Source organism: Rattus norvegicus, chromosome 1 (assembly GCF_036323735.1).
Source record: "Rattus norvegicus strain BN/NHsdMcwi chromosome 1, GRCr8, whole genome shotgun sequence".
Classification (NCBI taxonomy): Eukaryota; Metazoa; Chordata; class Mammalia; order Rodentia; family Muridae; genus Rattus; species Rattus norvegicus.
The window spans coordinates 48,218,471-48,230,601 of record NC_086019.1 but is presented as its reverse complement, the minus strand read 5'-3'; the positions used below and the strand labels follow the sequence as shown (position 1 = coordinate 48,230,601).

Sequence of the window (12,131 nt, the reverse complement as noted above, 5' to 3'; positions counted from 1 at the left end):
AATCGTTTATTAGAAGACATTGACAGCAAACACTTCCGCATTAACCACAACCTAACCGAAATGAAACACACATGCCCTACCCTCAAGGAGGATGGACACTCTCCGCTCTGGTGTTTAATGGAAGGTGAGAAACAAGAAGGTAAGTAGAAAGCAGACCCTGTAAGGTAATAGCAATGGGGGGAGATTGCTACACAGGGCAGCCTGCACTCCTGCATTGTTCCTACTTCTGCGCCTCACAACAGGCACCTGCGATGCCGGGGTATTAATCGTACCATGTACGATCCACGTCCCTAACAGGGAACCTCCACCCACTTTCTAAGAGCACAGGAAGGAAGATGCCAGGGATGACAGGTGTGCCGGGGCCATCAGGACTCTGGAGCTGAGCCTCAGACACTCACAGGGTTGGGCCTTGGCCTCCCGATACAACAGAGAGGCAGATGTGCAACAGCAGTAAGAATTTGAATCACCATTTAAGACACTTTACTGGGGTGCTGATCTACATTCGAGGCTCACAGTTGACAATTTCCTCTCAGGGCGAGATGGAGAGAAATGGTTACTCTTCTGCAACCAACCCTGGGCAAACAGCACCAGGAAGAATGAGCGTAGCATTTGGCTCTGCCTTGGCCCAGCTGTGGGCTGCACAGCAGCTGGGTGCTTCTCCTCAGTGAGTCGCTGGGAAGGCTATACTGAAGAGCCAGTCCACAGGCAAGGCCAGAGCCAACAAGCTGCTGCTGAGGCCAAGGGCAAGCAGCAGAGAAAGCAAGCCAAAGGCTGCACACACAATGTTCCTGAGGCAGGGGCTTGAGAGTCACGCACACATGGATGTATAGATTCAGAATCAAGTGCAGGGAGCATGGCATCCCAGCCTGCAGCAACAAAACTAAAGATGAGAAATGAGGATGGGGAGGGAGTCTGGCTAAATTAGTCTCTGATAAGAGATATGTTAGCCTTTAATTTAAAGTAAATGAATAGCAAAAATTAACTCCTCTGATCTTCAACCTATATGCAAATTTGTTATAAATGGGAAAACTTGTGGGGTTGAATACTTTTTAGAGACAAGTCTCACTATCTAGCCCAACTGGATTCAGTGCTGTGGCTCTCCTGCCTCAGCAGATACTAGGGTTATAAACATGTGCCACCACACTGGGTAGGTGACAGGTCACACTGGGTAGGTAACAAGTCATGCTTTTACAGGAAACCTCATGAAAATATTGTCATGAAAATGTAATGACGACGACATAAAGCCTTATATTCAGGTGAGGACACGGCTCAGTGGCAGACCCCTGCCAAACGTGCCAAGTCTTGGACCCATTTCCCTAAAATCAAAATACAAACAAACAAAATCCAAACCAAACCAAAAGCCAAAGTACGTTTGAAGGTTGGGTGCATAGTTCTGTGGTAGAGTGCTTGCCTCGTATTGGTAAATGGCAAACACTCCCTATCCCTCTCCACGAGGAACGCCTTAGACTGAGCTAGGGAGTGGGGTGTAAGACTAGGAATCACTGAAGTCCATGAAATGGATCACGCTCACACGGACAAGGGAAAGATGCTCAGAGGTCCTGGCTCTTCTGTCCAAGTGAGAAAGTGTCACCCCTGCCAGATGACAAGGCTGGAAGCAGTGTCCCCACCACGGTCCAGAGTGTGGCAAGTCTGGCGGGGTGGGGGCCACACTGCTCAGTTGACCAATGCTGTCTTTATCCTGGCGAAGGGGAGAAATAACCAGGATCTTGAGCTGCTAGCCTGTCTGCCCATCAAACAGAAACTCAAGGTGCAGCAGGGGCACCTGTCAGGCTGAACTGCTGTGCTCAGAGAAAAGAGCGAAGTGCGGGTTGGTCTTTGGGACAGTCCTGCCTTGTTTTCATTACTGCTCTTTACTCTCTTAATCCCAACTCTCAAGAAGACTGGCGTGGACCCAGGCTCTTCATAGTTATAAAAAAAGGACTTGGGTGGGGTGGGTGGGAAGGTCAGATCGGGGGAGACAGGGGGAGTTGATACTCAGAGGGGGGCTTCCCCTTCTAAGCAAAGTGGGGAGAGGACTTATGTGACAGGGTATGGGGAGGAGAGGAAGGTCTGATGTTGGGTTGTAAAGCAAATAAATAAATAAATAAATTTAACTTTAAAAAAGAGAAAAAATGAATAAATGAATGAAAGAACAAACAAACAAACAAACAAACAAACAAACAAACAAACAAACAGGACTCAAGATGGTGAGAAGACCTTTCCTCTGTTAAGGCAGGCTCTATCTTGCCCCACCCCTGAATGCAGTGGTCACTGTTAGAAATAGTGGTAGTTGACATTGTTGTTCACATGACACATTTTCTAAGAAGGCACCTAAACTGAGGATTTACCCCATCAGATGAGACTGTGGGCATTTCTATGGGGCATTTCTTGAGAGCTTATGTAAGAGAACCTGGCCTGTGTGGGGTACGCCCAGTCATCCACAACCATGTGTCCAAAGCTAGCATGTCTGCTGCGCATGTAACTCTACAGCCCGACCAACACCAATCAATGAAAATGGAATTTCAAATCTCCATTCAGAGCTGGGCACTGTGCTGTATGATGTAATCCCTGCACTGGGAAGTCTGAGGCAGGAGAATCAGCTCAAGATCTAGGCCAGTCTCCAATGCAAAGCAAGATGTTGTCTCAGAAACATGGCACAACAAAATCCCTATTTGGAATGGTAAGTATATTATCAACGCTTACACTAGGAGTTTAAAAAAATCACTGTCTCGCACCTCAGAAAACCGTGTGAGAGTATTAAGGCTCAGATCCACTTCAGAATGAAACCACAAGCTCCCGGGGGTGGGGTGGGGGTGGGGGACAGTGCTTTCTGGCAACAATCTATATCACATTAGCAAAAGACATCTCAATGCCAAACTTGCCTTGGGTAATTTAGAGACTGGAGCAGCCCTAGTGCTAAGATCTGCCAGTTTCAAGGACAGGTCAGTGCAGGTTTGCTGTGACCACTATGAGGTCAAATAAATACTTTGGAAAGAAAGTAATATCAAAATGCCTTAGCTGAAACACATGGAAACTTTAGTTCTATCTCCTAATAAATTAACAAAGAATCATAAAGCATAACCTTTAATTAAAAATGAACAAACAAGCCAAAACAAAGAAAACACAAGATAGAATATATCACAGAGTGGAGCTGAGGAGACTGCATTGTTGGGTTTACCTGGGCCTTTCCTGGTTTTGAGAGCTTGGTATACTGCCCTCACTGACAGTATCTCAGCTTGGAAGAAATATTACAGTATGATACATTTCTATAAAAGTGTAGTAAATAAAACTAGTAACATAAATGCTAAAAATATAATAAATAAAATTCCTTAATAAATGATAAAACAGAGAGAGAACAGCTGAACCAGCAGAGAGAAGATTCTGGGAAAGAACAGGGGAGGGAGCTGCGATGTGACCTTGGCACTCCCGTTCTGGGCAGGCGATGGGTCCATGGGGGCTCATTTCCTAATTCTGCTGCACATAGAGCACAGTGCCTGTCTGTACATACGCTTCCATGTTTGGCTAACAATATTTATAAATATTACACACTATGTATTTTATAACATAAAAGGAAGAAAATGTAAAACAGGTAAAATTATCTCCTGTGATTTTGGGGGAGAAGAGGATAAATAAGAACTTTTCTAGCTGTCCGATTCTCATCTTAATAGTAAGTGGGATGTGCTTTCTGTCTGCATCGCATCGGCAGACACTGCAGGTCAAACATCGCTACAGTTCTGTGATCCTGGAAAGCTAGTTTGATGGGCAATGACAAAGAACTGAGAAGGTCTGGACAATTGCTAAGACACCAGAGAAAAGACGCATGTGCTTAAAGCAATTAAGAATCCCTAAAAACCTGACACAGGCGTGCGCACACACAGAAACACACAGACAGACAGACATGCACACAGACAAGGCACACACACACACACCCCCACAGACACAGACATGCACACAGACAAGGCACACACACACACACACACACACACACACACACAGACATACATGCACACAGACAAGGCACACACACACGTACACACAGACATACATGCACACAGACAAGGCACACACACACACAGACATACATGCACCCAGACAAGGCACACACACACAGACAGACATGCACACAGACAAGGCACACACACACAGACAGACATGCACACAGACAAGGCACACACACACAGACATACATGCACACAGACAAGGCACACACAGACAGACAGACATGCACACAGACAAGGCACACACACAGACATACATGCACACAGACAAGGCACACACATACATGCACACACACAGACAAGACACACACACACTCACACACAGGAGATACAGATGTCAAGTGAACACAAGAGTTAGAAGGGCACAAACTGTCAGACCAAGTTTGAGCTTGTATCAGCACAGCCCTTTGGCCTGTAGTTGGGCACGATCAGTGTATGACTGTGGGCACAGAGAAGCATCGCCTCTAAATATGTCAGAAAATAAGGCCCACAGCATACACATGGGCGACACTCGTCAGCAGTTTCATCTTCAGGACATATATTGATGAAGGGTCCTCACTACAGGACGATTACAAGACAGGAGTCAGGGAAGGGGTTTGTTTCTGGCAAACTGAACATTTGAAAGTAGCTGTCTCGTCTAAAGTAGTTGGGCATTGATCATTCATTTGTCGACTCTTATGAAACTGGACCCTCATATGTTTGTCAGGGAACTCTGTTACAGCCCCAATATGCAATCGTATTCATGGTTTTGCGGAGTAAACAGTGCCTAGGAAGGCAGAGTGTGAGCTGCTCTGGAGACACCTGTCTTCACACGGGGCGAGGTGGGGTGGGGTGGGTGGGACCAGTAGGCATGGCAGTACCTGGTATACTCGCAGGGGAGATTGGGCCAGACCTCGACTGGTTGCTGCCCACAGGAGAGCCAACAGGAGAAGGTGACGGCCCTCCGGGGATGCTGGAGAGGTGGGGTGATGCATGTGGGGAGAAAGGAGACTGAGCTGGGTTGCTCTGATCCCCCTGGCTGCTCGTAGACCCGGACGCACTGACCGCTGAGCTCAGAGTTGCTTCTGTTCCCGTGGGGAGATCATCGATGGAGCCAGACAGGTCCTGAGGAAGAAAGAGAAAGCGGGTGTTCATACACGTGGACAGCAAGTACAGGAAACATGGTTTGAAAGCCACAGTGTCACTCCTTCAGAGACAGTGTGGATGGGTAAGACCGAGACTTGGAGTGGCCACTTCTCACTAGACTCCAGCAAACTCACACAGCAGGCTTGGCATCAACTAAACATGAGGCAAGCTGCACCTTGCACTCACAAATGACTTGAAGGCTCCCCTTCTGCCACCCAGCCGTGCGCCTATTCAAATGTTCTGTCAGGCAGCACTCGGCTTAGCAAGTTACCACTGGAATGGAGTAAGCAGTCGTCCACATAAATGCTAAAATATAACAAATAAAACTCTTTAATAAATGATAAAACAGAGAGAGAACAGCTGAACCAGCAGAGAGAAGATTCTGGGAAAGAACAGGCGAGGGAGCTGCCATGTGGCCCCTAGCACTGCCATTCTGAGGCAGGCGATGGGTCCATGGGGCTACATGAAGTCCTACAAGAAGACTTCAATAAAGTGAGCAACTATAGGCTTGGGGGAACTGTCACAAGGACATTCAAGCTGGGATGTTGTAATCTAATAATGGTCAAAATTATAGCTGAATTTTGTGGTGAAAATTCTCCCATCTTTAAGCAATATAATAAAATAGTGCATTTGTATTTTAATACATTATGAAAATACAATCCTATAGACATTATATGGTCAGAAATGAGTTCTGATGTTACAGGACATGCCCTTATGCAACAATTCTGCACTGTTAATACCATCTGATTTGACTACAATCTTCTCAAAGGCAGTTCCTAGAATCTCCCCTTGAAAAGTCCACAGAACAGAGGTTGGGAGTAATAACTGCTTAAGGTCACGCTCCTCAGAAGAGAACACAGGCAACTGAAGAGAAGACAGGCAAGATGGGAAAGAAGACACTATAGCGGATAAGAGTTTCGTGGCTGTTCTTACAGTACTGGAAGGGGAAGCCCTTCCCCAGATGCCCAGAAACAAGACACAGGCCTGCTGGTATGACAGCTCTCCTAGGTGGTCAGCTCAGTAAGGCAGAAGCAGAGGAAGAGCCTAGGCCAACATATAAAGGACCAGGGCATGTGGCTCTGAGTGGATGTGCTCCACGTGGCTCTGCCCACACATAACCTTGCTCACTATAACGTCTTCTGAAGTGAGCGTTCAAGACAGATTCAGGAGAAATTCGGCCCAGAAAGTCAGCAGCTGACAAACCCAAGCCTAGACCCTAAGCCCTGCCCCGGACAGCGAGCTGTACCAGGAGCTTCCTTTCTAGAGGCATGTCATCAAAAAACTATATAAACTATAGCTGATCAGGCCATAAAACCAGGGGATTTAAATAAAACATCTCATGACAAGAAACCATTGGCTTAAGTAAAATAAAGAGTAATCTTTAAAGTCAAGTTTCTGCTTGTGAAAAATAACAAGATGATTGAAAATATCTAACCTCTGGAAAAGGTATTATCAGCTCTCAAATAGATGAGGTAAATTGAATCAGATTCTTCAGAATGCAAAGATAAAACAAACATTTTTGCTGTAGGCGACTAGCACACGTGATTTTGCACACACTCAGCGGGTAGACCTTCCTATTTAAACTTGATTACTCACTGGCTCAGGGACGGTCCCCCTTAGATCTTATAAATTAGATTTCACTTTTACAAAGCCAGGTAGAAATAAAGGAAGGTTATGAATCCAGTAATATGCCACATACAACTCAGAAATGCACCAATCCACACAATTAGTACAGTTCCACGAACAAACCCCGGCTGACAAGTCCGAAGAGGAAAGGGCCTCCTTTCCCCCACTCCTGGATTTCTGCTCCCTTCTCGCTGTACCCACCCTGAGAAATGAGTGGGTGTGGATCTGCAGGAAAGGAATAGGCATCTTGGGCTAACCTTTTCAGTGTTTGCCTCCCAGGTATCTCCTTCCTAATCCAGGTAATCAATTCAATAACCAATAATTCAATGTGTAGGTTGCAGGTGAGTTCTAACTATGCCCTGCCCACAAGTTCACATAGTTAAATGCTTGAAACAAACAAAACACAAAGAAACAACTAACGCCCTCAAATCAGTATTTGTTAACAGACTAGAAACATATGTTATTCAAATGGTGGCCCTTCCTGTATTTCCTTATAGCAGGACATAGCAGCCCTTATCCTGCCTATGACAGCCAAGGCAAGGACTGAGCAACAGGAACAGACCATGTGACTTAAGACGTTTACCATCTGACTCCTGAGGCAAAGGCCTAGGACTGGTGCTAGGCAGGTCTCACAGGAAGACCTCACTACCTGTGCTAGTTCTTGCACAGCTCCCCAGCCCCAGCCCCAGCCTCCTCAAAGCACTGTGATGCAGGTTTCTGTTGGGAAGGAATACTCGGCACTGAACAAAGTGAAGGGAGCTTTGAAAACAGTTCTATTTGCCAAAAGGATGTCCTAGAACCTCGAGTGCTAATAAGGTCACTCACCAAAATGTTTTTTGTTTTTGTTTACCCCAATGGGGTAGTGATGGTATCTCATTCCACGGGACCAAGCTCCACTTTGCAATTTGATGTACCTGGCTAATCAGCCTAAAGTGAGGGTGGGACTTGTCTCACTAAACCAGCTTCGATAAGAAGAAAAAGAAACCAAGCCGAACCAAAACCACCACCACTACCACCACCACCACCACCACCACCACCACCACCACCACCACCACCACATTTTCCCTATGTTTGCAAGTTTTCTCTTAAGAAATCAAAAGCTACAGAAGACAAGCTCTACTGGGACAAGATGACTTAGAACGTGCGAGCGCCTGTGACTGAGTCTGTGAACGCCTGAGATTATAGGGGGTCCTGTATCACAGACCTTTGAGCCAGTGCTTCCCCAACACCACCAAGTGGGGCGCACTCCATCCACATAAGACTCCTTGAGAGGAAACAATTATCCCACACCTTTACAGAAAAGATAATGTGGTAAATCCCTAGATAGACATTTTCTACTACAGACCAAACAGAGTCAAACAGATCCAAGGTAAATTCAGCTTTCAATTGTAGTTAAATAATTTTATGCAAATCTTCCTTCATAAAAACCAGAATGTTACTCATAAATTTCTATAATTCTCTGCATGACCTACAAATTTCTTCCCCATCCTCCCTTAAAAATCCACATCATTGCTGAAAAAGGCGACAAGTACGGGCGTTAGGAGAGCTCTGTTCATGCTGCAAAGGCATCAAACACATTTCTGTTATTCAACAGGCTGATCAAGGAAGCATCAAGAGGAAAATATAAAAATGGTGGCTTCCTCCATGTTCACATGTCATCAGAATTTCAGTGCTGACTAGACCTTGTTGCAACAGAAGAGCAATAAAAAGATATAATTTTTATATTACTGCTATACCTTCTCGGAACTTTTATATGTAAATGATGCAGAAGTGCTCCCGCCTTGCAGATCCGTGAGGTATTGGTATGTAGAGCTATCTTAAAGCATACTAATAAAGGAAGTTCAGCAGTGGTTGAAGCACTCAGCCTTGCTAACACTCCCCCAGAGGACAGTTAGTCAGCAGGGCACCAGCTCCCTTCCTTGGTAAGTACTGGCAGATCTGTGAGACCTGCAAAGGCCGAGCTGCCCTGCATCTCTTCACAGCTAAGGCACCTTCAAGCTACACTGCTTCCCCTCATCTTGCTGGAGGGCTGGCTGGCGGGTCAGGGTGCAGGGGGGCTCTTTGGGGGCTGCAGTTCTTACCTCACAGCATCCCTGCTGACCTCTCCTTCCCAGCAGAGGGAAGGTGACTGCTTTGCCTTCGTCACTTCACGAGCTGAGATCTACTATCAGGGTGGGTTTTCCCGGTTTAATGCCACCCAGAATACTGAATATTTTCAACATAACGCAACTGATATGAGCTCACTACCAAGGGTACATTTATTTCAAGAGTCCCTGCCTCACACATCACGAGAACCTGCAGTACTTTTTTCTTTGTTTAAAATTTTTAAAACCATTTCAAGGCAAGGTCTCTGCACACTATGCCACTGTGACCTCACACCCCTCACTGTCCTGAGGAAAAATCTCAGTGTAACCCAAGTGACCAGGCAGTGAGTAAAGAACTACTGAGAGCAATAGGCATCTTCTCTGACTTTTCTATGAATTAATACAGCATGACAATAAGTCTGACTTCTTCTGTGGATGCCATGAGTCAGAGAAGGAAAGCAATGGTGAATTCTATGAAGACTGTGCAGGAGCCACTGTAAAGAGCTACACACACATTAAGTATAAGCTCTCTTAAGTCTAGAGATCGCAGGAACCTCCCTGAAAATACTCAACGTTAATATTTGTGAGTCATTACATCAAAATTTCTTTGGCTTTGATGGTCTGGTATTCAATTTAACACATGTTAGCCCAGGGTAAGTTCAGTCAACACTGGAGACATGATACCGATGTGGAGACCTGGGAATAAGCTAGCATATTGTACTCCCTTGCTTAATTAAATAGTGAGTTTTCAAAAGCAAATGAACTTCCAAATACTCTAAGCCACAGCTCTCAATACAATTAGCTGCTGGTGGAGAGACCAGCCCTAATGGTGAGCTGCCCCACACAGCACACATTTGGGCATTCCTTGCTTAAGCGTGCCACATGAGGACACGGGATAAACAGAGTTAGGAACAGAGAAGATATTTCAATCAATGCAACAGGCACAGGCCTCATTTCAGGGTCTTAATAGGACAGCTAATGATTTCTCCCTGTGACTTCCCAGGGGGCTGAAGGCACAGGTTAAAATGCCAGTTCACGACTCTTCAAAATCTTCAAAATTCTCAGTGATCTTTAGCAGCTGGAAGATCTTGCTAGACACACACACACACACACACACACACACACACACACACACACACACAGAAACAAAGAAACACACACATGCACATCACACATAGAAAACAAAGAAACACAAAGAATCACACACCCCACATACTTAGACAACTCATACCATACACAAAGAAACAGAGAATCAGACACTACTCACACACAGACAACTCAACACACACACACACACACACACACACACACACACACACACACACACAAAAGCAGGCCCGTGCATACACATATATGCCACACACATACCTTAAACTAGATCCTAACTTTAAGGACACCAACTCTTACGCTAAGCCTGGGACAGGAGTCAATGTTCAAGAGCTAATTAAAATGAACTTATAAACAGTGCAGTGGCAAACACTACACAATGTAATACAGCACACACCAACAGTTCTAAATATTTACCACAAAAGCTCTCCTAAAAACTACTGACCCAGCGGTTACATTTTATGAATGAATTCTCAGCCTGACTACCAAGTAACACCTCAGGGGGTCAAAGGTCTAGGCTCATTAGCTTCTTAGCCTGCTTGAAAAGCACCATAAAGTAACTTCGTACCTTCCCAGCTTATTTTGGTACTGTATCTTCAAGCATTTGATACAAATGTACCTTGAAGTTGATATTTAAGTTGAGCTAGTAATTGGCACACAAAGTAGAAACACTCAGTGACTTAGATTCCCATAAGTCCCAGGTTCTCAGCACAAACCCACATTGCAAGCAGCCTGCCCAGGCTCCCCCTGCTAATTTGTCTAGATGGCAGATGAGTTTTAAAAGCTTACAGTTCCTGTCTCAATACGAAATACAGAAGATGTCAGGAAGACAGTCCACAGAGCAAATCCTTCCAAACCCTGATCTGAGGCCTGAGCTTTCATATCTAGGACTTTACCTCTTTATCCTATAGAACAATATATACAACGCACAGCCAACTGACGTGTAAGACAGGCCGGGGAAAATACTCGACATGGATGGGAAAAGTCACAGAAGCCATGGAAGACAAGAACATACCCCAAAGCCAAGGGAACTGCAAGGAAAAATGTGGGTCAAACTCTACGCCACGGCAGATCGCCAAGAGCCCTCCGGGAACAACTTGCCCCGACTCATCTGCAGTTCTACTCAAGCGGTGGTTGTATTGTGGGTAATTCTCGTTTTTAGGGAACATGTCTGGGATAATGAGCTAAGCTGACACTTTACACAAGCAGAATCCAGTCTTAAGCATACCATTATAAATGTATCGCTTGTATTTCCTAAAAAAAAAAAAAAAAAAAAGACATAAAAGTAGGAGGGTCATCTTGCTTTGGGAAGAACAGGGGTTTGGTGGGAGGGGACAAGATAAGTTAATGAGGGAGATTATGATCAAGGTATATTATATAATGTATAAAACTGTAAACAAATAAAGAAAATTTAAGAATCATTAAGAATCAGCACATAATGGTTTAAAGGTTTTGAAGTGAAAAGTGGTGTGTGTGTGTGTGTGTGTGTGTGTGTGTGTGTGTGTGTGTGTGCGCGCGCAGCATATGTGCAGCTATGCAATCGCACAGAGGCCTATGGTCACCTCAGCTTCTTCCTCCGTTGCCTCCATTGCTGTTTACTTACTGAGACAGTGTTGCTCGCTCATCCTGAAGCTCACCCCTGGTCTAGCTATCCAGCAAGCCCTCACCACAGGTCCTGTCTCTACAGGGCTTGCTTTGTATTTGGAAATACGGGCCCTGACTTGAGGTTCTTATGTTTACCCAGCAAACACGTCACTGACTAAGCCGTCTCCCTGGTCCCAGGTGAATATTCTTAACATAATGCCATTGTAGATTCAGAGGGGCGGGTAACACAGGCATGAAGCATGTCATGTGAAAAGTGGGTGTTTCTCACTGCATGTGCCTTTTGTGGGGAGGTGTGTGTAACAAAAATACTCCATGTTTTGAACTCCTCCTGGGTGATTTTTTTTTGCTCTTCCATGACTAATAACCATTTCCAGATGTGTTGGCGACATATAGGCCTTTTTACCACAGCACACAGTCTTGAATTAAAAGTGGACTTGGTAAAAGAGTTTATAACTTGGTCGCATTGACTCTGGAAGTAACCTGAGCCTTCGTTGACATGCCTGGGAACAACCTCATAAATAACTTACGCGTTAGCAATGACTCAAGCCTACTGATTTGGCACCTGGGACATCACAGTATTTGCTCA

The 12,131-nt window shown here is 45.2% G+C and overlaps 1 protein-coding gene across 5 annotated transcripts in view; it reads right to left on the bottom strand.

The window, feature by feature from the left end:
• Arid1b (AT-rich interaction domain 1B) overlaps positions 1-12,131 on the bottom strand; it is a 355,595-nt gene that overhangs the window by 98,192 nt on the left and 245,272 nt on the right. For all 5 annotated transcript variants that reach the window (XM_039099697.2, XM_039099688.2, XM_039099696.2 and 2 more), the window contains one exon: positions 4,859-5,102. In XM_039099697.2, coding sequence (XP_038955625.1) covers positions 4,859-5,102 — 244 coding nt within the window. The remainder of the gene's footprint in view (positions 1-4,858; positions 5,103-12,131) is intronic.